Source organism: Salvelinus fontinalis, chromosome 12 (genome assembly GCF_029448725.1).
Source record: "Salvelinus fontinalis isolate EN_2023a chromosome 12, ASM2944872v1, whole genome shotgun sequence".
Lineage (NCBI taxonomy): Eukaryota > Metazoa > Chordata > Actinopteri > Salmoniformes > Salmonidae > Salvelinus > Salvelinus fontinalis.
In genome coordinates, this window is record NC_074676.1 from 28,596,214 (window position 1) to 28,621,674 (window position 25,461).

The 25,461-nt window shown below is 46.0% G+C and overlaps 2 protein-coding genes across 10 annotated transcripts in view; both read left to right on the forward strand.

The window, feature by feature from the left end:
* The window catches only part of LOC129867099 (rho family-interacting cell polarization regulator 1-like), a 111,428-nt gene extending 93,826 nt beyond the window's left edge, over positions 1-17,602 (forward strand). For 3 of the 6 annotated variants that reach the window (XM_055940266.1, XM_055940270.1, XM_055940267.1), the window contains exons 7-22: positions 2,278-2,427; positions 2,709-2,972; positions 3,479-3,604; positions 4,634-4,782; positions 4,920-5,049; positions 5,898-6,056; positions 6,710-7,669; positions 8,313-8,446; positions 8,766-8,910; positions 9,185-9,320; positions 9,507-9,668; positions 10,038-10,196; positions 10,454-10,650; positions 10,803-10,886; positions 11,013-11,103; positions 16,121-17,602. In XM_055940266.1, the coding sequence (XP_055796241.1) occupies positions 2,278-2,427; positions 2,709-2,972; positions 3,479-3,604; positions 4,634-4,782; positions 4,920-5,049; positions 5,898-6,056; positions 6,710-7,669; positions 8,313-8,446; positions 8,766-8,910; positions 9,185-9,320; positions 9,507-9,668; positions 10,038-10,196; positions 10,454-10,650; positions 10,803-10,886; positions 11,013-11,103; positions 16,121-16,221 (3,147 nt within the window). In that variant the 3' untranslated portion in view covers positions 16,222-17,602. The remainder of the gene's footprint in view (positions 1-2,277; positions 2,428-2,708; positions 2,973-3,478; positions 3,605-4,633; positions 4,783-4,919; positions 5,050-5,897; positions 6,057-6,709; positions 7,670-8,312; positions 8,447-8,765; positions 8,911-9,184; positions 9,321-9,506; positions 9,669-10,037; positions 10,197-10,453; positions 10,651-10,802; positions 10,887-11,012; positions 11,104-16,120) is intronic. The other 3 variants (XM_055940268.1, XM_055940271.1, XM_055940269.1) reach the window with 3 other exon arrangements.
* A 352-nt stretch (positions 17,603-17,954) lies between these two features.
* Positions 17,955-25,085, forward strand: LOC129867101 (transcriptional repressor CTCF-like). Of its 4 annotated transcripts, none has more exons than XM_055940275.1 (11): positions 17,955-18,148; positions 19,775-20,278; positions 20,428-20,782; positions 20,899-21,069; positions 21,158-21,412; positions 21,509-21,658; positions 21,820-21,980; positions 22,252-22,434; positions 22,543-22,675; positions 22,817-23,059; positions 23,159-25,085. In XM_055940275.1, the coding sequence occupies exons 2-11, from the start codon at positions 19,784-19,786 to the stop codon at positions 23,374-23,376; spliced, it is 2,364 nt and encodes a 787-aa protein (XP_055796250.1). In that variant the 5' UTR covers positions 17,955-18,148; positions 19,775-19,783; the 3' UTR covers positions 23,377-25,085. The 4 variants fall into 4 exon arrangements, with proteins under 4 accessions (XP_055796250.1, XP_055796251.1, XP_055796248.1 ...); XM_055940276.1 differs by lacking the exon at positions 17,955-18,148 and adding an exon at positions 18,198-18,576; XM_055940273.1 differs by lacking the exon at positions 17,955-18,148 and adding an exon at positions 18,595-19,535 and having other exon boundaries at positions 23,162-25,085.
* Positions 25,086-25,461: the final 376 nt, after the last annotated feature.

The window sequence follows — 25,461 nt, forward strand, 5'->3', positions numbered from 1 at the left end:
CTCTAGTTCAGGTGCATCACCCCAAGTCCTTTTTACAATTTTTAAAGTCACATGGAGTCTCCAATTCAAACGAGCTATGTTCAATAGGTGGTTGCAGGCCCTGTCTGATTAGTTAATATTGATATAGTTGGTATGGCTATAAGATTGTATAGAACTGCACCATTTGGTCTATCCCTATTAGTAATAGAGGAAAGAGTAGAAATTGCAATTACTTTTCCAAGGTTAGCACCATAGGGCCTGAGGCCGCAGCCAATGTCAATATGGGCAACTCTGAGTAACCAATGATAGAATGTTATAAACTGACTTACATGGGCTTTGGTTGCTATCGTGCAACAGCCCAAGCCCTCTACGTGATTTGAAAACCGAGGGGCTATTCAAGGTTATGGCTCCTTATAAAGAGTCGTTGCTTCTTTATTCTCCAAGGAGGGTGTGGCGGCGGGTACGATGGGAAGGGGGGGGGTGAAATAGGAGGGGAGAGGTGATTTCAATAGGGAGGGCTCTCTGCAGGGCAGCCCTGGCCAGGCAGTCAGAGATTGGCAACACGGTGACCAGGCAGTGGCACGACGACCAGGCTGAGGAGTAGAAAAGGGAAAGGTCTTCGAGTGGGACTTATCCAGGATATGCTGCACTGTCTGGATGTCCAGCTCAGACAGACATGTACACTGCCGGTCAAAAGTTTTAGAACACCTACTCATTCAAGGGTTTTTCTTTAATTTGTACTATTTTCTACATTGTAGAATAATAGTGAAGACATCAAAACTATGAAATAACACATATGGAATCATGAAGTAACCAAAAATGTGTTAAACAAATCAAAAAATATATTTTATATTTGAGATTCTTCAAATAGCCACCTTTTGCCTTGATGACAGTTTTGCACACTCTTGGCATTCTCTCAATCAGCTTCGCCTGGAATGCTTTTCCAACGGTGTTGAAGAAGTTCTGGCTTTACAGAGTCCAATGGCGGCGAGCTTTACACTAATCCAGTCGACGCTGCTCGTCCATGGAAACGCATATCATGAAGCTCCCGATGAACAGTTCTTGTGCTGACGTTGCTTCCAGAGGCAGTTTGGAACTCGGTAGTGAGTGTTGCAACCGAGGACAGACCATTTTTTACGCGCTACACGCTTCAGCATTCGTCGGTCCCATTCTGTGAGCTTGCGTGGCCTACCACTTCGCGGCTGAGCCGTTGTTGCTCCTAGACATTTCCACTTCGCAATAAGAGCACTTGCAGTTGACCGGGGCAGCTCTAGCAGGGCAGACATTTGACAAACTGACTTGTTGGATAGGTGGGATCCTATGACGGTGCCACGTTGAAAGTCACTGAGCTCAGTGAGGCCATTCTACTGCCAATTTTTGTCTATGGAGATTGCATGGCCTTGTGCTCGATTTTATACACCTGACAGCAACAGTTGTGGCTGAAATTGCCGAATCCACTAAATTGAAGGGGTGTCCACATACTTTCACGGCCCCTCTGCATTGCAGGGGCGGTTCCTCCTGCAGGCAGAGGAGGGTCGTTAGTGATTGGAGCCACCTGGGCTCAGGGTATTTAAACTGCTTCACTAATCACTTTTCTCTCTCTCTCTGCTCCTCCAGGTATGATCCTGTTTTGTTTGTTCCTTTGTAGTTTTGCATAGTTTTCACTCAGTCATGTTCACACACACACAGATTCACGCATCCCTGCACTTTACATACACCCTACATTATGATACTTCCACACCTCATTCCTTTTTCTTTGTTTAAAGTTAATAGTTTTGGTTTAGAATAAAGAACCTTTTTAATTGGCCTATACCTGTTGTTCGTGTCCCCTCATTTTTGTCACAGGCTATGAGCTGGCCTGTGACAGTATATATATAGTGTATATGTGGGAAAATGAGGTGCAGGAGGAGGTTGTAGACCAATAAGAAAGCCAACAACAGGAAGCAGAGGTTATTACTTGTGTGTGTGTGGCCAGTGGAACGTCACCATCCGGAGTGCCACTGTATTGCAGTCGCTTCTTAATTTTCCAGACACTTTTTTACAGAGGTCGTTAAAGTGTCAAAAACCAAAGGAAGGATTATGGTGCAATTACATTCTTTATGGTTCCATGATAATGGAACTCTGTCACCACTAAATCGATTACTATTATTGAAAAAGATTCATGAAGAGTTTTAGGGTGTGTTTTTTAATGTTTGGTGAATAAAACATTTAAAAAATATATATAATAAAGATATACAATTGTATAACCACTGTAAAGGTCAAATGAAAGTAACCATCCATGTGTTTTGTCCTCCTCAGATTGACGAGCTGTATGAGGCCTACTGTATGCAGCACCGGCTGAGGGATGGGGCCAATAAGATGGTGAAGGCCTACACAGTCTCCCAGGGCAGCCGCGAGGCCAGAGAGAGCCTGTCTGAGGCCAACAAAGGCTACAAAGAGTACACAGAGGTGAGGGGTGAGGGGTGAGGGGTGAGAGAGGAGAGAGGAGAGTTGATCAGTGAGGGAAAGAAGGGAGGGAGTACCAGGATAAGATGTACAGGAAGCCGAGGACAGAATCATTGTCCTGAGACAGAGTTCAAAGACTGTAGGGTAACCGGACTAAGAACAGGTGCTCTCGTTCTCCCAGAGCTTTGCTCTATGATATTAGTACAATGATTGTAGTGTTGACTGCCTAATGTTTCTGCTTTGAAGGCTTTTTCATAACATTCTCTCTCTCCTGCTCTTTGCAGAACATGTGCATGCTGGAGAGCGAGCTGGAAAACCAGCTGGGGGAGTTCCATGTTAAGATGAAGGGTACATTCATGTCAGTGTATCCATCCTTTTCGTCTGTTGTGACTCCAGACCCCAGTGTATCTTCGCTTCCTGTTGGTCTATTCCAATCAAACGGTTGCATTGTAAGAGTGTTTGTTTGCTTGTATGTGGTCATGAAACGTTTTTTGTTTGTTGCAGGTCTAGCAGGGTTTGCACGGCTTTGTGCTGGGGACACGTATGAGGTGAATTTATTTCTTTCTCCTTTTATCGCTCTCTCTCCCTCTCTCTCTTTTCCCTCCACTCTTGCTGTCCTTGCAGGAGTAGTTTCTGCATGGCTGCCACAGCGTCACCATTCTAAGCGTTAGTGCTGGTGGAGGGAGTGTATATGCTACAGTAACATGGCCTCTCAGAGCTGGGCTATCTGCAGACTGCAGGAGGAGGGTAATTGGAAAAGGAAAGGCGTTAATGTGTCAGCACTGCCTCCGTCTGTTTAACATGCATAGATTTAGTGATGATTGACAGCATAATCAATGTGAGTCAGTGGCACACTCCATTCCGTCGAAGGGAGAAGGCACCTATAAACAGAACCTCCAGAGCTTAACTCTGCATTCAGCACAAACACAAATGACTCAGCGAAGGCTTAAGAATTAGCAAATGTGTGAAGACCAAGATAAATGTGACAGTGACTGGCTCATTGTGTGTTTCTGTTATTCCATATTGAACCTAAACCTGACCCCTGACCTTTCAGATCTTTATGAAATATGGGCGGCAGCGCTGGAAGCTGAGGGGAAGGATGGAGATCAATGGCAAGCAGGTGTGGGACAGCGAGGACATGGTCTTTCTGCCTCTCATCACAGAGTTCCTATCAATAAAGGTATGAAGCAGCAAATTCTGGCCTAAAACTAGTATACAGATGAACACACACAGACCGTCACTCACATTCACTTTGTCACATCTGTGTGTGACGCGAAGGCTCAGAGGTAATGGATATAACAGCTCAGTGAGAGGAGAGCAGCTGGATATCTACTTGTTTTTCTCCCTCACTGATTTCATTACTTCCCCCAATCATGTCATGGGATCGGAAAGTTTGGAGAGCAGGCATCGGGATGGGGTTTGGAGAGCAGGCATCGGGATGGGGTTTGGAGAGCAGGCATCGGGATGGGGTTTGGAGAGCAGGCATCGGGATGGGGTTTGGAGAGCAGGCATCGGGATGGGTTTTGGAGAGCAGGCATCGGGATGGGTTTTGGAGAGCAGGCATCGGGATGGGTTTTGGAGAGCAGGCATCGGGATGGGGTTTGGAGAGCAGGCATCGGGATGGGGTTTGGAGAGCAGGCATCGGGATGGGGTTTGGAGAGCAGGCATCGGGATGGGGTTTGGAGAGCAGGCATCGGGATGGGGTTTGGAGAGCAGGCATCGGGATGGGGTTTGGAGAGCAGGCATCGGGATGGGTTTTGGAGAGCAGGCATCGGGATGGGGTTTGGAGAGCAGGCATCGGGATGGGGTTTGGAGAGCAGGCATCGGGATGGGGTTTGGAGAGCAGGCATCGGGATGGGGTTTGGAGAGCAGGCATCGGGATGGGGTTTGGAGAGCAGGCATCGGGATGGGGTTTGGAGAGCAGGCATCGGGATGGGGTTTGGAGAGCAGGCATCGGGATGGGGTTTGGAGAGCAGGCATCGGGATGGGGTTTGGAGAGCAGGCATCGGGATGGGGTTTGGAGAGCAGGCATCGGGATGGGGTTTGGAGAGCAGGCATCGGGATGGGGTTTGGAGAGCAGGCATCGGGATGGGGTTTGGAGAGCAGGCATCGGGATGGGGTTTGGAGAGCAGGCATCGGGATGGGGTTTGGAGAGATTTAGATCATACCAGAATCACTAATTGTGATGTGTCTTACTATGGTTTCCTAGGTGACAGAGCTGAAGAGCCTGGCCAATCATGTGGTGGTGGGGAATGTGTCATGTGAGACCAAAGACCTCTTTGCTGCTCTACCCCGGACGGTGGCCGTGGACATCAATGACCTGGGAACCATCAAACTGAGCCTGGAGGTCACCTGGAAGTGAGTGGCTATCACATCAGTGTGGTGACCTGCTTTAAGTGGATACCACCACTAGTGCACGAACATGTATGTGTGGTGCGCATATATTTGTGTATGGGTCTAGTATTAAGTTTCTGTCCCCTTTTTATCTCTGTCAGCCCTTTCGACAAGGATGACCAAGCCTCGGCCGCCAGCACTGTTAACAAACCCCCCACGGTGAACAAACGCTTCTCCACCTACAACCAGAGTCCTCCTGATACCCCCTCCTTACGGGAACAGGCCTTCTATGTGAGTACCCTGGCTCTAACCCTGTGCTCTAAACAGTGTCCTCTTTCTTAATATGGTCCATAATCCATGGAGTAATGAGCTGTAATTTAAGAATGGGTGATAGCCCTCTCAACCCATTTCATTTCCATCCATGGCACCAGAAGTCTCCTTCTGTCATCTCATCCAGTCTACCTCAAAGGCACTCTTTGATTAATGATTTTTCCATCTGAGACAGTAACTGTCACATGATTCAAAACGCAGCATCATATGATGCAAAAGGCATCATACCGACTGTATTTCTGTATTTTGAAAGTTATATATCTTAAGCTTGATTGCTGACAGGCAAAACATTTTGGGACTATATCAATAATGGACTAATGAAACAAATACCAAAATAGTTATTGGTTGAAGTTTTCCTTTAAGGGGGTGTCTCAGCTATAGTTAACTATGTTCATATTGGCGCACAAAGCTTGCTACAGTTCTACCAGCTGTACTGAGCCTTATCTTTTTCCTCCCTGGTGACTCACTGATAGCCTGCCGCAAGGTTAATCTGCTGCCAAGTATCCAGGACATGTTCTGTAATGCAACATGTTGTTTGTCAGTGGTGGTTGTTGTGCTGTTAAGATGCAGCACTAGAACCTCAGGAGGTTTTCTGTACACGTTCGCTGGTTCACAAAGCTAGCAGGATGTATTGGTCTGTTTTGTCAATGGGCCAGCTAAATACTCCAGCACCTATTTGTCTTAATTTAATAACTTGATTGAGTTAGGGTGAAGAGAACGACTGTGTAGTCTAGTGTGATGTGTAATTGCATTGGTCCACTAGTGGACCTTTCTCACGGCCCTCTCCTGCTTTACCTGGTGGTGTAAAGACGGCTCCGAGGAGCCTGTCAAGGAGCATGATGTCCCCCAAACACCGCTGGTCCCTGCTGGATGTGTTCCGTGACACTCTGGCTGAGAGACTGTCTCAGAGCTGCTCCTGCAGTGATGTCTCCTCAGTCCACCTGGGCTCTGCTAACATGCAGACTGACGTAAGTGCTGCTAGCCACTACAGACATCCCACTAAATCCCTCAGTAGTTACTAGTTAAAGGTGTGGTATTTGTGGTAGAGCATGGTAATAGAACCTCCGTAGAGGAACTCACAGTAGGTCTTTGTAGATTGTGTTGTGCTGTCAATTGTTGTTTAGAACCTCTGTACGGTTGGCCACTATAGAATCTCTGTGTTTATGGTTAGATGTTATGTTCCTTGTTGGGTTTTAAAATAGTCTTTAGTAGTATTCTCAATGACCGAGAGCACTGGGAAACAGATGCAGCCTCCAGCTCTTAATATGAAGCGTGTATTTGTTCTTATTGTTCCATTGAGATGGGGCCTGGATGCCCAGCGAAAGCAGAGGCCTGATAAATGAGATGTTAATTAAAGGGAGCAGGGAGTTTGTTTGCTTTCTGGGCCAGAGGCCAGGCAGCTATGCTCTGGTTTATAATGTTTGGCATGGGTTTACAGGGGCCCTCAGCCCTCTGTCTGTATTTCTGACTCTCAGTTATACTGAATGTCTGCTGGACTAGTCCCATCTTCAAAATTTGATGGTAGTGTCTTCATTTGACTTTGTCACCCTTGTGCTCTTCCTCGCTCCCTCTATCTCGCTTTCTCGCTCACTTTTTTCTCTCTCTCTCCCTCTCACTGTAGAACATGCTGAGGAGGCAGGAGGAGATGGAGAATGGCACTGCCTGGTCTAACTCTTCAGAGTCGTCAGATGACTCGTCCAGCCCCCAGCTGTCCCTGGGGCTGCGTCACGCCAACAAGAATCTGGTCCAGCTAGAGGTTCAGGCCGCCGCGCCCTCCATTGAGATCTCCTTTGCTCCCAGAGACTCTGCCACCTCCACCCCTACCCGCTCAGCCAAACCAGAGGATGTGCAGAAGGAGGAGCCAAACACTGGAGCAGCAGGGAAAGAGGAGGATTCTGGGAAACAGGCTGTGCCTAACGGCCAAACACGTTATTCACGCTCCCTCAGCCATATCAGTGAGAACAGTGCCGATGGCGTACTGATGGACAGGTCAACTTGCGAATCAGTGGAGCCCTCTGAGGCCACCTCCCTGCAGTCTGGGATCTCTATAAACGATATTGAGATGGAGATGCCTGCCAGGGCGGAGTCAGCCTCTGTCCCAGCTGAGACTGTGGTGGTCGGGGAACCATCTGAGCCACTCGCCCCAGCTACTGTCACCGGGGAGGAGAGCAGGCCGGAGAGCAGGTATTCTGCAGGGTCTATAGAGTCAGACACGGGGTTAGAGGTTGTTTCAGGGGCTGTTTCAGAGGTAGATCCAGAACTCCAGAGCTCTGCACCCACTAGGACTGATGCCGTGTCTCAGCAAGGTGCCTCTCTGGATCTCAGGGCAGACTCACAAGCACAGACCCAGAGCACAGAGGAAATATCATACACTGCCCACAGGGCGGTGGTGGTGGAGGCCGAGAAGCCTGTGCCTGTAGTAGTGGCCAGCCCCACAGAGGGTGAGAATCAGCAGGCTGTGGACAGTGAAGTTGAGGAAGCCCTGAGTGCAGTCATCACTTCTCTGGATGACTACAGGGGACAGTTTCCTGAGTTACAGGTCCTGGAGCAGGAGCTCAGACTACTGGAGGAGACATTAACGGTAAGTTATAGCTGTGTCTGTGTTGTCTGTGTAGTGTGTGTGTCTGTAGTGTGTACATATATGGCTCTGTCTCGTGTGTTTTATGTTGTACCTGACAATGGAAATGACCACTTTATAAGAGTGAGGGGGACGTTGGTGGGGGCTGAGTAGATTTCAGAGTTCCAGAATCCCACAGTTCCCTGTGGGATTGGGATCAGGGTGCGGAACTTCCTGCCCTTTAGCTCGGTCTAAATGTTTCCATCTCACAATGCTGCAGCGGGAGATGTGTGTACTGTCGCTGGGCGGTCGTCAGCCTCTTACACGCACACACACCCACCTTCTTCCCAACTGAGACACAGATAAGCATCAGAGCTCACTGAGCCAAACCCTCTGACAAGGCGATAGGAAACACAGATACATTTGAGTTTCTCTATTATTCTTCATTTCATCACGGCATCATTTTAAGAGCACACTGTTTTGCTCCCAGATACTTTCCTCAGATGATCATTTTCCAAATTGTATTCTTATAATCACGACTTATGGCAGTGATATGGATTGCTGAAAAATGTATGCTTTTGTTACTGTGTGTGTGCTGTATGTTTGAGTATGTGTGTGCATGTCTGTCTGTCTCTCTCTATAACATGTGTACGTGTGTGTTCTGAAGGGCCGTACATGCAGTTGTTTGTCCAGTGTCCAGAGTCTGGCGGTGGAGACGGCTCTCGGCAGCTTTGACTTCCTCAATACCTCAGACCTGGAGGATGAAGAGGAGGATGGGGAGAAAGGGAGTGTGACAGACAGGTCAGGGTCCATATGGCCTCCCTCTCTATGTTCCTTCACAGTCAGTTTTAAAGATGAGAAGTTTTGCTGGTGGAGGAGCTAGTTGGATTTCTGTGTGGTTACTTACTGCCATCTAGTGGTGAGCCACTGTAACACACATTTAAATATGCTGGATGTTAGTAAGGATAAGAAAAGTTCATTGATATTCTGAATGATAATGCCCTCATCTGGTCTAAAGGTGGCATGATATGTAGAGCCATGGCTCTACGGGGTACCATTCTAGGGTAACAACTTGCACTGACTTGCCTAGTTAAATAAAGGTTAAAAAAATCCCCGGCAGGCCACCAGAGGAGAGTGCAGGGGAGGATGAGTGCTGTGAGGAGAGATGCTGGGAGTCCCACTCCTCTGGACCTGTGAGCACAGGCTGCCAGGCTCTAGATCATACACTACTGGTCCATCTGAAAAACTGCAGTGCACAACTTCTGGTGAGGAACATGACATACTCATATGAGTAACAAATCACCCCATGGTCCCTTTATGTATGAAACTAAACCAAATGAGTTTAAGAATTCAAATCTCAAACATAGGTTCTACTTGGATCTTGCTTTTGTGTTGAGCTGTCAACATGATCGATAAGCAGAGCAACAGCTCCCAGTTGTCAATTTGAAATTGTTTTATTACATTACATCTGTGGTCTTACCAAATGTCCTGATTTTGGCTATGTGATGCCTATGACTCCTAATGGCTGATGCTGTGCAGAGGCTGGGGACCTTTGGGCCTCTGCGCTGTGGGGAGATGTATGCTCTGGACCGCCTGCTCAGGGAGGCCCGCGTCCTCGAGCTCATCAGACGTGTTGCCAAGGAGACCCCTGGAGCAGCCACTCAGCCAGATGAGGGTGAGTTCATTATTGCTGTAAGGAGGACAACAAAACAGCATATTAGCTTAAGCCCTAGTCAATGACAGAGCTAAGGCAATAATGACAAAGGTTAACTACTGTAATTGTAAATGATTCAATTACTACCATCTAACTTGTTTTCTTTTCCGTCTGCCTGCCTTCTACTGCCTCTCTGTCCTGGAGTAGTGGTTCCCCAGTTAGAACAGTGCCAAGGGGCAACATTGCTATGGCAGCAGTGTACAGATGATGGCAGTGTGTACAGCACCTCCACAGACGCTTTCCTCACAACACTGGCCACTGCTTACACCAACAGACTGCCCGAGAGAGGAGTTAGCCTGGCAGACACAGGTGTGATACGGTTGTTGTGTCTCTGTGTGTGTCTATCATGCATTATATGATTTATAATATGATCCTTTGTAGCTCAGTTGGTAGAGCATGGCGATTGTAATACCAGGGTAGTGGGTTCGATTCCCGGGCCCACCATACATAAAATGTATGTAAGTCACTTTGAATAAAAGTGTCTGCTAAATGACATATATAATATTTAAACATAGTGATACATGGTCTAAAACACTCTGCCTAAGGAGTTTGGATCAGCAATGCTCCTGGCTTTGGTTCCAGTGGCCTATATGATGTCACATATACACACATTAGTCTGAGGGAAGCTGTGATGTGCCATCTTGTCACGTCTGACCCATCTCTCTGTGCTGTGTCTAGTGTTCTTGCGTCTGGTGGAGAGGATTCTGGAGAGGAGGCTGCCCACGCGTGGGGGCGGGGTGGCCAGAGACATGCTGACCCTCTTCCAGTTCTGGAGCTACCTAGAGGCCGAGGGAGTGAGCGAGTTGGACACACACATCATTGAATTAGCGGAGGAGGGTTAGTGTCTGGGAGATTGACTATTGCGTGGAGTTAGTTTGAATGAATAAGTTAATGTGTCTTACTAGGTTACAGACAGCCACTTGGCTCTATGCTCAGTCATGATGAATGTGTGAATGTACATGATTTAAAAGGCTGATTGCTCTCGTTGTTGTTTCACCACACCCACTATAACATACTCACCTCATTCTATTCTCTCTTTCTTTTTCTTCTTCCCTGTCCACCATCCACTACCTCCACCCATTCCCCCCCCTCAGTGTGGCTGGTTCAGAGCCTGCAATCAGGGGACCAGGAGGTACTGGTGAAGGCCCTGAAGAGGCCTCCAGAGAGCAGTCTGAAGAGGGAGGGCCTGCATGCTGTCAGCCTACTGCTCAGGGACCCGCGTGGGAAGGTGTCTGCCTCTGCCAGCTCCCTGCTCCGGAGCCTCGCCGACCAGCCACGCCATCGAGAGAGGGTGAGACCGAGATGCATTAATTTCAGGCCCTACTCACACTGTAGCACTTTTGAAATGCACTTCTTAAAAAGTGTTAACTTGTTGCTAGGATCACCCGTGTGGATTTATGTTTGTTTGGGTAAATTATAGTGTATTTTGGTATTTTACCCCAGGCCCTAGTAAGCTGTCTGGAGCTTCTGGAGAATGAGAGTGTGGAGACGCGAGTGTGTGGCTGTAAAGCACTTGCATGTCTAAAGGTCAGTCTCACCACTTATTAGTCACATCTCTTCAAAAATCTCTATGCTCCATCTGTTTTTTTACCTCTACCTACCCTAGTGTCTGGAGTCAGACTGTTGAGTCCACTCTGCTTTTATGTTCTGCAGGCCAAAGAGAGCATCGACCAGCTGGTCTATCTCTGTCGATCAGACAAGGAGGATGTGAGGGACGCTGCCAAACAAGCGCTGCTGGTGCTTGGTGAGTAGAAAGATAAAAACGACATGTTTGATAAGGGACTGAGTGAGATTATACAGTTGAAGTTGGAGGTTTACATACACTTAGGTTGGAGTCATTAAAACTCGTTTTTCAACCACTCCACAAATTTCTTGCTAACAAACTATAGTTTTGGCAAGTCGTTGTGTCATGCACAAAGTATGTCCTAAGTCATTTTTCCAACAATTGTTTACAGACAGATTATTTCACTTATAATTCACTGTGTCACAATTATAGTGGGTCAGAAGTTTACATACACTAAGTTGACTGTGTCTTTAAACAGCTTGGAAAATTCCCGAAAATTATGTCATGGTTTTAGGAGCTTCTGATAGGCTAATTGACATCATTTGAGTCAATTGGAGGTGTATCTGTGGATGTATTTCAAGGCCTACATTCAAACTCAGTGTCTCTTTGCTTGACATCATGGGAAAATCCAAAGAAATCAGCCAAGACCTCAGGAAAAAAATTGTAGACCTCCACAAGTCTGGTTCATCATTGGGAGCAATTTCCAAACGCCTGAAGGTACCACGTTCATTTGTATAAACACCATGGGACCATGCAGCCGTCATACCGCTCAGGAAGGAGACGCCTTCTGTCTCCTAGAGATGAACGTACTTTGGTGCAAAAGTGCAAATCAATCCCAGAACAACAAGGACCTTTTGAAGATGCTGGAGGAAACGGGTACAAAGTATTTACATCGACAGTAAAACAAGTCCTATATCGACATAACCTGAAAGGCCGCTCGGCAAGGAAGAAGCTACTGCTCCAAAACCGCCATAAAAAAAGCTAGACTACGGTTTGCAACTGCACATGGGGACAAAGATTGTACCTTTTGGAGAAATATCCTCTGGTCTGATGAAACAAAAATAGAACTGTTTGGCCATAATGACCATCATTATGTTTGGAGGAAAAAGGGGGAGTCTTGCAACCCGAAGAACACCATCCCAACCGTGAAGCACAGGGGTGGCAGCATCATGTTGTGGGGGTGCTTTGCTGCAGGAGGGACTGGTGCACTTCACAAAATAGATGGCATCATGAGGTGGGGAAATTATGTGGATATATTGAAGCAAACTCTCAAGACATCAGTCAGGAAGTTAAAGCTTGGTTGCAAATGGGTCTTCCAAATGGACAATGACCCCAAGCATACTTCCAAAGTTGTTGCAAAATGGTTTAAGAACAACAAAGTCAAGGTATTGGAGTGGCCATCACATAGCCCTGACCTCAATCCTATAGAAAATGTGTGGGCAGAACTGAAAAAGCATGTGTGAGCAAGGAGGCCTACAAACCTGACTCAGTTACACCAGCTCTGTCAGGAGGAATGGGCCAAAATTCACCAAACTTATTGTGGGAAGCTTGTGGAAGGCTAACCAAAACGTTTGACCTAAGTTAAACAATTTAAAGGCAATGCTACCAAATACTAATTGAGTGTATGTAAACTTCTGACCCACTGGGAATGTGATGAAAGAAATAAAAGCTGAAATAAATCGTTCTCTCTACTATTATTCTGACATTTCACATTCTTAAAATAAAGTGGTGATCCTAACTGACCTAGGGAATTGTTACTCTGATTAAATGTCAGGAATTGTGAAAAACTGAGTTTAAATGTATTTGGCTAAGGTGTATGTAAACTTCCGACTTCAACTGTGTATGTACTGTGCCTTCGGGAAAGTATTCAGACCCCCTTGACTTTTTCCACATTTTGTTACGTTACAGCCTTATTCTAAAATGTTTTGGTTTTTTAATTCCCCTCATCAATCTATATACACAATACACATGTAATAAAAAACTCAAATCACATTTTAAATAAGTATTCAGACCCTTTAGTCAGTACTTTGTTGAAGCACCTTTGGCAGCGATTACAGCCTTGAATCTTCTAGGGTATGACGCTACATGCTTTGCACGCCTTTTATTTGGGGAATTTCTCCCATTCTCTTCTGAAGATCCTTTCAAGCACTGCACAGCTATTTTCAGGTCTCCAGAGATTTTAGATTGGGTTGAAGTCTGGGCTCTGGCTGGGCCACTCAAGGACATTCAGAGACTTGTCCCGAAGCCACTCTTGCATTGTCTTGGCTGTGTGCTTAAGGCCGTTGTCCTGTTGGAAAGTGAACCTTTGCTCCAGTCTGAGGTCCTGAGCTCTCTGGAGCAGGTTTTCATCATATCTTTCCCTCGATCCTGACTAGTCTCCCAATCCCTGCCACTGAAAAACATCCCCACAGCATGATGCTGCCACCATCATGCCTCACCGTAGGGATGGTGCCAGGTTTCCTCCAGACGTGACACTTGGCATTCAGTTTCATCAGACCAGAGAAACCTGTTTCTCATGGTCTAAGAGTCCTTTAGGTGCGTTTTGGCAAACTCCAAGCGGGCTGTCATGTGCCTTTTACTAAGGAGTGACTTCCGTCTGGCCACTATCATAAAGGCTTGATTGGTGGAGTGCTGCAGAAATGATTGTCCTTCTGGAAGGTTCTCCCATCTCTACACAGGAACTCTGGAGCTCTGTCAGAGTGACCATTGGGTTCTTGGTCACCTCCCTGACCAAGGCCCTAATCCCCCGATTGCTCAGTTTGGCCGTGCGGCCAGCTCTAGGATGAGTTGGTGGTTCTAAAGTTCTTCAATTTAAGAATGATGGAGGCCACTGTGTTCTTGGGGACCTTCAAAGCTGTAGACACTTTTTGGTACCCTTCTCCAGACCTGTGCCTCGACACAATCCAGTTTCGGAGCTTCACGGACAATTCCTTTGACCTCATGGCTTGGTTTTTGCTCTGACATGCACTGTCAACAGGTGTGTGCCTTTCCAAATCATGTCCAATCAATTGAATTTACCACAGGTGGACTCCAATCAAGTTGTAGAAACATCTCAAGGATGATAAATGGAAACAGGATGCACCTGAGCTCAATTTCGAGTCTCATAGCAAAGGGTCTAAATACTTATGCAAATAAGGTATTTCTGTTTTTTATTTGCAGTAAATTTGCAAAAATGTCTAAACCTGTTATTACTTTGTCGTTATGCGGTATTGTGTTTAGATTGATGAATAAGGTTGTAACGTAACAAAATGTGGAAAAAGTCGAGGGGTCTGAATGCTTTCCGAATTCACTGTATGTATGTATATACGCTATATATACAGAAGTATGTGGACATCCCTTCAAATTAGTGGATTCAGCTATTTCAGCCACACCCGTTGCTGGCGGGTATATTAAATTGATCACACGGCCATGCAATCTCCATAGACAAACATTGGCAGTAGAATGGCCTCACTGAAGAGCTCAGTGACTTTCAACATGGCACTGTCAAAGGATGCCACCTTCCCAAGTCATTTCGTCAAATTTCTGCCCAACTAAAGCTGCTCCGGTCAATTGTTAGTTCTGTTATTGTGAAGTGGTAATGTCTAGGAGCAACAACAGCTCAGCTGCGAAATGGTAAGCCACACAAGCTCACAGAATGGGATCATTGAGTGCTGAAGTGCGTAGCTCATACAAATCGTCTTTCCTCGGTTGCAATAATCACTACCACGTTCCAAACTGCCTCTAGAAGCAACGTCAGCACAAGAACTGTTCGTCGGGAGCTTCATGATATTGGTTTCCATGGACTAGCAGCCGCACACAAGCCTAAAATCACCATGTGCAATGCCAAGCATCTGCTGGAGTGGTGTAAAGCTCGCCGCCATTGGACTCTGAAGCAGTGGAAACGCGTTTTCTAGAGTGAGTCATGCTTCACCATTTGGCAGTCCGACAACCAAATCTGGGTTTGGCAGATGCCAGGAGAACACTTCCTGCCCTAATTCATAGTGCCAACTGTAAAGTTTGGTGGAGGAGGAATAATGATCTGGGGGTGTTTTTTATGGTTCGGGCTAGGCCCCTTAGTTCCAGTGAAGGGAAATCTTAACGCTACAGCATACAATGACTTTCTAGGCGATTCCGTGCTTCCAACTTTGGAGCAACAGTTTAGGGAAGGACCTTTCCTATTTCAGCATGACAATGCCCCCGTACATGAAGTGAACTTGACTGGCCTGCACAGAGCCCTGACCTCAACCCTATCGAATACCTTTGGGATTAATTGGAACGCCGACTGCGAGCCAAGCCTAATCTCCCAACATCAGTGCCCGACCTTACTCATGCTCTTGTCTGAATGGAAGCAAGTCCCCGCAGCAATGTTCCAACATCTAGTGGAAAGCCTTCCCAGAACTGTGGAGGCTGTTATAGCAGCAAAGGGGGGACCATCTCCATATTAATGTCTATGATTTTGGAATGAGATGTTCGACGAGCAGGTGTCCAGGTGTGTGTTATTTTATTTAATTTATAATTTTTTACCCCTTTTTCTCCCCAATTTCATGGTATCCAATTGGTAGTTAGTCTTGTCTCATCGCTGCAACTCCCATACAGACTCGGGAGTGGCAACGGTCGAGAGCCGTGCTTCTTCCGAAACACAACCCAACCAAGCCGCACTGCTCCTTGCCACAATGCCCACTTAACACAGGAGCCAGCCGCACCAATGTGTCAGAGGAAACACCGTACACCTGGCGACCGTGTCAGCGTGCACGGCTCGCCACAGGAGTCCCTAGAGCGCAATGGGACAAGGACATCCCTGCCGGCTTAACCCGGAAGACACTGGGTCAATTGTGCGCCGCCCCATGGTTCTCCCGGTCGCTGCTGGCTGCGACAGTGCCTGGTCTCGAACCCAGAATCTCTAGTGGCACAGCTATTATATATTTATATACACACACACACACACACACAGTATATTCTGGTCTCTGACATTACTCATACTTTCCGGATTATGTATGTATTGTTTTAAAATGTTTTATTGCTAGGTATTGCTGCACTGTTGGAGCTAGAAACACCAGCATTTCACTGCACCTGCAAATCTGTATATGCGACCAATAAACGTTGATTTGATCAAGGGCACAGAGGGTGGGTTTTCTGTGGGAGGGATCTAGTGAATAATGGATAAGATGTTTGCGGGGAAAGAGACGTGTGATTTGACGTTCTCTGTGTTCCCGTCCAGGCGAGGAGGGGAAGTTGGCCCACAGACACGTTGAGATATCACTGCAGGAGGGAGTGCCACGCCTCTTCTCCCCTGGCAGCATGGCCAGCACCGCCTTCTAATGCCACTAGAACGGAATACTGATACCGTCATGCACATGTCAACACACTGTTACAGCCATTATGCCATACACACATTAAAATATACACTGTCAAACAGGGTGGAATATACACAGATGCAAAGAGGATGCTGACTTTTGCACATTCACTATCACTGGGATGACATCTACAGCTTGAGACGAAGTCAGTGAACTAAGCTCTCATATTACCAACCTGTGTGTAAATAAGTGATAACTACTCATGAAAACTGTGGAATTGTAGAAGCGATGAAGAGTGGTAGAAGTATTTTACTGCCTTACAGTATGTTTTGGTCTGGTGGTGTTGCCTTCTGAGTCATGTAATTATAGCTGGGATGATGAATGGATGGAAGGACACTGCAATCATTGTGTCAGATCATGGCATGGATAGAACAAAGTGGAAAAGTGACATGATTACTTTTCTGGGGAAATGCACTTATTATTTGCTTAATTTGTGATGAAGCAGGTTGGCGTTGGTCTGTGTGGAGAATGACTTTGAGTGTTTGGTAGGAGTACTGAAGTAAGTCATGGGGATGGAAGGGATTGGGTTGTTCCTCAGGAAATGATGGTGGTGAAACAGTTCCAAATTCTAGGACCACAGTCTGATGAGGAGCTTGTTGCCATGCCGGTCGGGAAAGGAAGTCTGAAGAAAATTATTACAGTGCCATCATTCCATACTATCATTATATGCTTTGTGGAAATATATATTCCCACTGGAAGTGTATATGTTATATAATTGTAGTGTAATTCGGTTGGCATTGTTGAGACAATTGGAGTAAAATCATATTTGGTTTGAGTGCTGATGCCTCAAGTCACCATGCACTTCCTGAGACTCATGCCACTGGGGATATAACTGAAGATTATTTCTGCTGTATTGGTGGTGGAGTTATTTTCTTACTTTTTTTATTGAAAACTTAAAACTGTGCTGGACTGGACTTTTGCCTTTGGAGCAGACAACTTCTCACTTAAATAGACAACCACACTGCTAGGACTGGCCACCTGCTGGCCATTATAGTGTAGAATCAGGGTGTGATGAGAACCTGCATTCACTGTATATTATTTACTTAGCAGATTCATCAGTTTTATTATATAGGACTTCAAAATAACAATATACACTGAAGGAGCTTTTTAAGTTGTCTAAGTGCCTCAAGTTAGTGGTGAGATGAGACTAAGAATGAAGAAATACAGTGCTAATAGAAACACTGCAGCAAAGTATATTTTCCATATGACTCAAATTGTGCAGCATTAAAATAAATGATTTTCTTTCCATAAGTATAGTCTGGCAGATATCTTGCCTGGCAATAAATGTAAACGAATTATTAATAAAAATGTGTTCAAAAATAAAGTTTCCTTTTGCTGTAAGAGAAGGGTGTGATAATGTATCATTTCCCTATGTTAATTACGTTTGGCCATTGTAAAATAAACAGACACATAGCTAATGATACTGTACCCATGGCCTTTGGCACAGCAATGAGAGGCAGACAAATTGTTCAAACTGATTACAGGTTTTCCTTTTGGTACAACTACAATAGAGGCAGACACATTCAGATAGGGTTTATTATAGGCCTATTAAATAAAATTAGAAATACGATTAGATTTATGATAAATAACCTAAAATTATCTATTCATGACGGTGTACGGTATTTCAAAAGTAGCGCCCCACATGGCCAATCCCCATAATTCAATGTCTACACTGGTTTACACCCACCCTTTCGCCACCGCCCCCCTTCACTCTGCACAGGCGCACAAACTTCACAAGGCCGCCATTTTGTGCGGAGCCTTTTCTGAAAAAGCGGGAGAGGATTAAAACCCCGGGAGGAGAAGGGCGTAATTCTCAGCCATCTCGGTCAGATTGAAGAACATACTCTGGGCTTTCTGTCAAATTCAGCGAGGAAATAAACGACGAAGAGCAGGTAAAGTAAGAGTACTTTCCAGAAAAGGGGGGAGCTTTGCAGGAGCTTTAATCGGCCTCTAGGTGTCACGATGGGGCTCCCGGTCCAGGCGGCAGACGGGGGTGTTTGTCTCCCTCTATCGTTATTGAAGATTTAGCAAAAAACATTTATAACCCAGAAGTTCAACGAAATTTTGCAATAACGACTCTTTTTGGAGCTATATTAGTTTGCATTTCGGCAAGGATCGACCATTAAAGACTTCAACGTGTTGGTTTAGTTTTAAGGCCAGGCGTCCATTTTCTTTTTCTTCGTCTTTGTTTCCTGCGGTTTTACGGAGTCGAGATGGAAACTCGCGGCTGTGTATCAACTCAGCGCGCGCCAGATTGCAGCACAGAACAACGAATTTTCTAAATCGCACATGCATAATCTTGCTACAGTAACTATCATAGGTAACTACATACAGTTCACTAACTAGCCGTTCAACGCATAACATAGCTAGACCGCTAAGTTAGCTATGTAATGTCACTTTCCACGCCATTAACTAGTATTGTTAACGAACTAATAAAGCCATAAATTATCGAAACAGTAACAAAACGAAATGTTTTCGCCCACAATGGCCTTCGCAAAAGCTAACGTTAGCAAACCCCTACCATTGACCTAGCTAACTTAGATAATTAGCTAACTGTTAGTTTGTTATAGTTTAGCTAGCCAATTATCATTTTAAAAGCTGGCAATTAAAACAAGGTCTAAGTCACGATGCAAAGACGATTCACAATTTTAGAAGGCGCTAGCTAACGGTAGGTAACGTTTCAGTAGCTAGCTAACAACATAAACGTTAGGTAGCCAAATTGGCTTCTAGCGCATACCGAATTCAAACAAGTAACATGCATAACTAGCAAATGACCACGATAGCCATTTCACTAGCGTTTCCAGTAAAACGACGTCCCCCTTCGCCCTACATTTAATGAGCACGTAGTCTAGATTTTTGTTTGACGAAATGTCTTCTCCAAGTTTACTGCAGTTCATTTTCAATCCAGTGTCCGTTGTCTGATTCAAAGCCTACCTTGAGCTACAACGACACTAGCTGGATAGAATTGATCAAAACAGGGTAGAGCTCCCTCTACAACCCAGCTGGTAGCGGTACATAAACATGACTAGCTGATGTTAGCTAGCTATATGACTTAATGTCCACTATCAAAATTGCGGCCCGCAATTGCACCCTTCGCAGAATGGCCCAACTAGCTACGAATGTGTCTGTGCGTTCAATTCATGCAGTAGGTTTATGTAGAAATGTCAACTTGTTTGTCTTCCCCACAGGTTCAGTGTCAGGTAACAGTCAGGGGAGTTGAGTCAGAAATTGAGGAAGCCAAGCAGATCTAGAAAGATGAAGTATTCCTTTCTGGTCCAGGTAACAATTTAGGAAGCTGAGGGAGTTGCATCAACTTTGTCTGAGATCTTGAGTGAGCTGAACAGTATGCCATTTTCTATCTGTTAAGCCTACCTAGGTTGATCATATGTCCAGGTACTGAAAAGGGATTTAAATTCTCTGCAAATTGAAAAAACAGTTTCAACATTTATGAATAAATGGTTATGAGTTCACATTACATTGCTAGATTGTGTGCTGATTGGTTTTGGGTTGGCTCTCAGGTATTACCGATGGACGGCGGACCAACCGACGTTGTGGTTGAGGCCAAGGACAGCATCACCTATGAGGGGGAGGAGGTGGTGGCAGACCTGCTCCAGCAAGCAGCAGAGGGGGTAATGGACCAGCAGCCCGTGGGAGAGGGGGGCCTGGATCCCCAGGAGCTGGTGGATGGAGTCAATGTGGAGATGATGGTAATGGATTCCCTGGACCCGGCCCTGCTGCAGATGAAGACTGAGGTGATGGACGCCCCTGTGGTCACAGCCCACGAGGCCACAGTCACCACAGTGGATGAGACCCAGATCATCACTCTGCAGGTTGTCAATTTGGAGGAGCAGCAGCTTGGAGGCCTTGGGGAGCTACAGCTGGTCCAGGTGCCTGTCTCGGCTGTGCCTGTAACGCAGGCCACTGTAGAGGAGCTACAGGGCACCTTCGTGGACGCCACGGCCATGCCCAAAGATGGAAACCCTATGATCTGCCACACCCTGCCCCTGCCAGAGGGCTTCCAGGTAAGAACTGCACCTCAAGACTAGATATTACATCATTTAGAGCTAATGGAAGGATCTTTTCCCAGGGGTGTATAGCAGCGTTTTGTGCTACTGGTACATATCTAGATGTACTAGTTCTAGAGAAACTTAAAACACTACTTCTTCTTCAGGTGGTGAAGGTGGGTGCGAATGGTGAGGTGGAGACAGTGGAGCAGGATGAGCTCCAGCACCAGGAGGAGCAGCAGGTCCAGCCTGAGGAGGAGGAAGAGGGGCTGCACTGCGAGCCCCAGCCTGAAGACCCACAGTGGACCACAGACCCAGACTACCAACCCCCGGCCAAGAAGACTGCCAAGAAAGCAAAGAAGAGCAAGCTGCGCTACAACACTGAGGGGGACAAAGACAACATGGACGTGTCTGTCTATGACTTTGAGGAGGAGCAGCAGGAGGGGATGCTTTCTGAGGTCAATGCAGAGAAGGTGGTGGGCAACATGAAGCCCCCCAAACCCACCAAGATCAAGAAGAAGGGTGAGATTACTAGCACCACTGCTTGCTGTGTCCTTTGTTTATAGTGAATGTTGTAACTCGAGTTGTGGTGCTGTTTGCCTCTGCAAGTGCTGACTCTAGGCATTTGTATGCTCCAGGTGTGAAGAAAACATTCCAGTGTGAGCTGTGTAGCTACACCTGTCCCCGCCGCTCCAACCTGGACCGACACATGAAGAGCCACACGGACGAGAGGCCCCACAAGTGCCATCTGTGTGGAAGGGCCTTCAGGACCGTTACCCTGCTGAGGAACCACCTCAACACACACACAGGTATGGTGTCATCAGTCACATTAAAAGACAGTCCTATATTGTTAGTCCTGTCCATGTTGGATACCGTTATAACTGTCTCTGTCTACAGGTACCAGACCACACAAGTGTCAAGATTGTGACATGGCCTTTGTGACCAGCGGAGAGCTGGTCCGACATCGTCGCTACAAGCACACTCATGAGAAACCCTTCAAGTGCTCCATGTGTGACTATGCCAGTGTGGAGGTGAGCAAGCTAAAGCGGCACATCCGTTCCCACACTGGGGAGCGTCCGTTCCAGTGCAGCCTGTGCAGCTACGCCAGCAGAGACACCTACAAGCTGAAGAGACACATGAGGACACACTCAGGTGAGGCACAGCCACAAGGATACTGTGTAAACACAATTAGTGATTGACCTGATTGTTGTGAACTTGTCCACTCGTGTTTTCCTTTTTGTTTTCCAGGAGAGAAGCCGTATGAATGCTACATCTGCCACGCCCGTTTCACCCAGAGTGGAACCATGAAGATGCACATCCTGCAGAAGCACACAGAGAACGTGGCCAAGTTCCACTGCCCCCACTGTGACACAGTCATCGCCCGCAAGAGTGACCTGGGTTAGATACCTAGACGTTGACTTGGCCTGATCATCCCAATATGATGACAGCATGATTTGGACATCTCCACTGTAAACTTCATCGTGCTTGAACTTGCCTAATGTGTATACAGATGACATCTCTCTCAATAAGCTGGTTTTAACACCCCCTCTCTCCTCCAGGCGTCCATCTGCGTAAGCAGCACTCGTTCATTGAGCAGGGACGGAAATGCCGTTACTGTGATGCGGTGTTCCACGAGCGCTATGCTCTCATCCAGCACCAGAAGTCCCACAAGAATGAGAAACGCTTCAAGTGTGACCAGTGTGACTACTGCTGCAGACAAGTAAGAGGGCCTGCTGTCTGTAACCTGTTGTCGCTAACCTGGGATGATTGATGGATCTAGATGGGAGTATATGCATAGCGTGTGTGATGCTGGCTAGCTATGGTGATGGAGTTAGCTTCTTTGTCAGTAAATATCCAATCCAGGTCAATGTCAGGAAGGCAAAAGTTTATGGAAACTAGTTCAATGCTGGTTGTTTTGAGATGGAGCTGGTAAAATTCCCAGCAGTTTCTCTGTCCTTATGTGTGTTTCTTGCTGTCTTTACATTGACTAGGAGCGTCACATGCTGATGCACAGGCGCACACACACAGGAGAGAAGCCTTACGCCTGTAGCCAGTGTGAAAAGACCTTCCGCCAGAAGCAGCTCCTGGACATGCACTTCCGGCGCTACCATGACCCCAACTTTGTGCCTACTGCCTTTGTGTGCACCAAGTGTGGCAAGACCTTCACCCGCAGGGTATGGACACTTACTCAAACACAAATGAACTGAGTGGAAGAATACACCCATGTTTTGGACATAGCCCTTCATTTAATTTGTTTAAACGTTTTGTGTTCCTCTCCTTAGAACACCATGGCCAGACATGCAGAGAACTGTAACGGGGATCCTACTGAAGGAGAGAACGGAACCCCACCCAAGAGAGGACGGGGTGGGAGGAAGAGAAAGATGCGCTCAAGGAAGGACGATGATGACGATAGTGGTGAGGCCTGTTTTACAGAAAAGTATCTATTTGTAGTGTCCTGTTGACTTTGCTATAATAAGCTGTTTCAGTCCAAACCTCTACTTGCTCGTTAAATGTAATGAGATCAGTGTTACTCTTTTTAACTGTTCCCTTCTCCAGAGGACAATGCTGATCCTGAGCTGGATGACATTGATGAAGAGGATGAGGATGCCGAAGAGGCACTGCTGGAGGAAGAGGAGGAGGAGGAGATGGAGTTGGAGCAGGCTCCACCCACTAAGCCTATCCCCGCCCCTGTGGAGCCGCCCGTCAAGAGGAAACGTGGTAGACCCCCCAAGAATGCGCCCAAACCTGCCTCACCTGCCAAAGCTAGCAAGGCTGCCCCCAAGGGCAAAGCTGCTGCAGGTGAGTTACACCCCACTGGTCCTGTGTCATGGAATGTCTGAATAAATGCCCATTTTTAATGCTGCGTTATAATGCCTGGTGTTACCTCTGTCTCCTCAGCAGCAGCCATCATCCAGGTGGAGGATGAGAATACAGGTGTCATAGAGAACATCATAGTGAAGAATGAGCCAGAGGCTGAGCAGGCTGCCATAGAGGTGGTGGTGGAGCAGTCAGAGGAGGCACGAGCAGGGGTGGAGACAGTGGAGCTGCCTGTAGCAGAGGCTGCCCCCAACGGAGATCTCACCCCTGAGATGATCCTCAGCATGATGGACCGGTGATCTAGTCTAGCTCAAAGACATCCCCTTGTCTCAACCTTTCCCTTCAAGTCCACCCTCTTCATACAATCTGCCATATTACAAACCACTCCGCTTTACACTTTATTTTTATCATTTGTTTTTAACAAATCTGTTTCTTTTCACTTAAACCCACATCCTTCCATGCATTCACTGTAACAGTTAAAGTTCCAGCTGCTTTGGTCTGTAGATTTGGTGAAATAATGGCTCCATTCTCTACTGTAATCTATTGGTAGCTGAGGGTTGACACATGGTGGACATTGGGACTTACTGCATTGGTCAGTTGCCCCCCCCCCCCCCCCCCTCCCACAATCTAATGACTATTTTCGTAACCTGTTTGTGACCTTGACATGGAGACAGTGGGTGCCAAGTGAGCCTTGTAATCTAGAACCTTATATCTGCTGTAGACTAAAATTAACTTTAGCTCGGCATGTTGATAGGAATGGCTTTCTTTAAAACAAAAAAAATGTTTTATTTACTGCATATTCCATATGACTTATTATTGTACATGTCACAGATTCTGAAGTTTGTAGAGGCTTCGATCAACATCAGGCCAGGGACAATGAAATCCATCCACAAAGTTTAAGACTGCGGTTGTTATGATTGTACAAAAGGTAGTCCGGGCTCGTTTTGCTTGTAAATACTTTTTATTTTAGTTTTATTACCAGCATTTGAATCTTTTTCTAGTGATTTAAAGCCCTTTAATGCTGGAGGAAAGGAAGTCAACCGTAGCTGTTTGGAACACAGGCTGTATATGGCTTTCTTATCTCTAATGTGGGAGGCTTTGTCTACTTTGAGAATCATGTTGGCTATATGACCTTCTCTGTTTTGGGCTTTTTATCCTGAATATTTGTAACGCATTTATGGGGAGGTACATTACTCCCTCTTATCCCACTGTTCATCCCAAACCACAGTCACTAATGCTCTAATTTTAGAAAGATGACCTTGTTTTGCATTTCAAGATGAGGTAAAGAGATTAAGTGATGTCAAATGCATTCATATTCTTAAAAGCTTTAGTCAAGATCTGTGAAATTGTTGAGCAGGGGTATTCAACTCTTACACTATGAGGTCCAGAGCCTGCTGGTTTTCTGTTCTACCTGATAATGAATTGCTCACATCTGGTGTCCCAGGTTTAAATCAGTCCCTGATTAGAGTGGAACAACAAATCAGTGAAACTGGTTGACGGAGGTGTCCAATTGAACTAGCTTCAGGTCTTAACTGTACATGAAATATGATTATTGAGGCTTTGGTAATCTTGTGATGCAGAATGTTTCTCCCAGTTCACTGTTAATTTCTCAGACCATTTTGTCATAACTGCATAGTTTTATTGTGGGATGTGTACAGGAGAGGGCCTTGAGAAATTCTGATAATGACATTCAAAAGGGGAGGAGAGAACTGAGGGAAGGATATTTTGTATAAAGTTTGTTACTTGTTTAAGATGACTATTTACTTTCTTTCACAGAACATTTTTAATGCTGATTGATACAACCTGACTTTTCCTCCTATATGTAATTGCGTTTTAAATTGCTTTTTGTCAAGCGCTTAAATTCTGGGTTGATCATTTTTGTACCTGGCTGTACTGTGTGAATTTAGCAATGATCTGAAAACCAACATAAATACATGTATTATGGCTGGGTTGGGCTGAGAGGGCATGTATGAGGAATGTACAGCTAATAAAAAGATATTGGCCTACAGTGTTTTTGTTAAAATGTTTATCTTGACATTACTATGTTATAGCAGATCATGTGGGGATTTTTATCAAAGGTGATACTGAAAGGCTTGTCATATCTTGTCTCAGGGCTTGAAGCTTGCTGCTGTTTCACTTGTGTGAATGTGGTTGACAGGTTTGCAAACCCTGCTACATGGCATTGGCTGGGGCTTGTTTATCTTTGGGCATTTGTTTATGTTGTTGACCATAGAGGCTACTATATGAGCTGTGTGTATTTTAGTTTGCAGAAGAGCAGCAGCTGGTTATCTGGAACCTGGTGTGTTAGCCTATATTATGGCTGGAACAAAGTGCTTCAGAATGTTCTCCAGGCAGAGGGTTGTTCACCCCTAGTTAAGGAGGTT

Coding starts and splice junctions, on each gene's coding strand:
- LOC129867101 (XM_055940272.1), top strand. CDS start 19,512: ATGAAGTATTCCTTTCTGGTCCAG. Junction 21,659..21,819: donor CGCCCGCAAGAGTGACCTGG/GTTAGATACCTA, acceptor TCTCTCCTCCAG/GCGTCCATCTGCGTAAGCAG. Junction 22,676..22,816: donor GGACGATGATGACGATAGTG/GTGAGGCCTGTT, acceptor TCCCTTCTCCAG/AGGACAATGCTGATCCTGAG.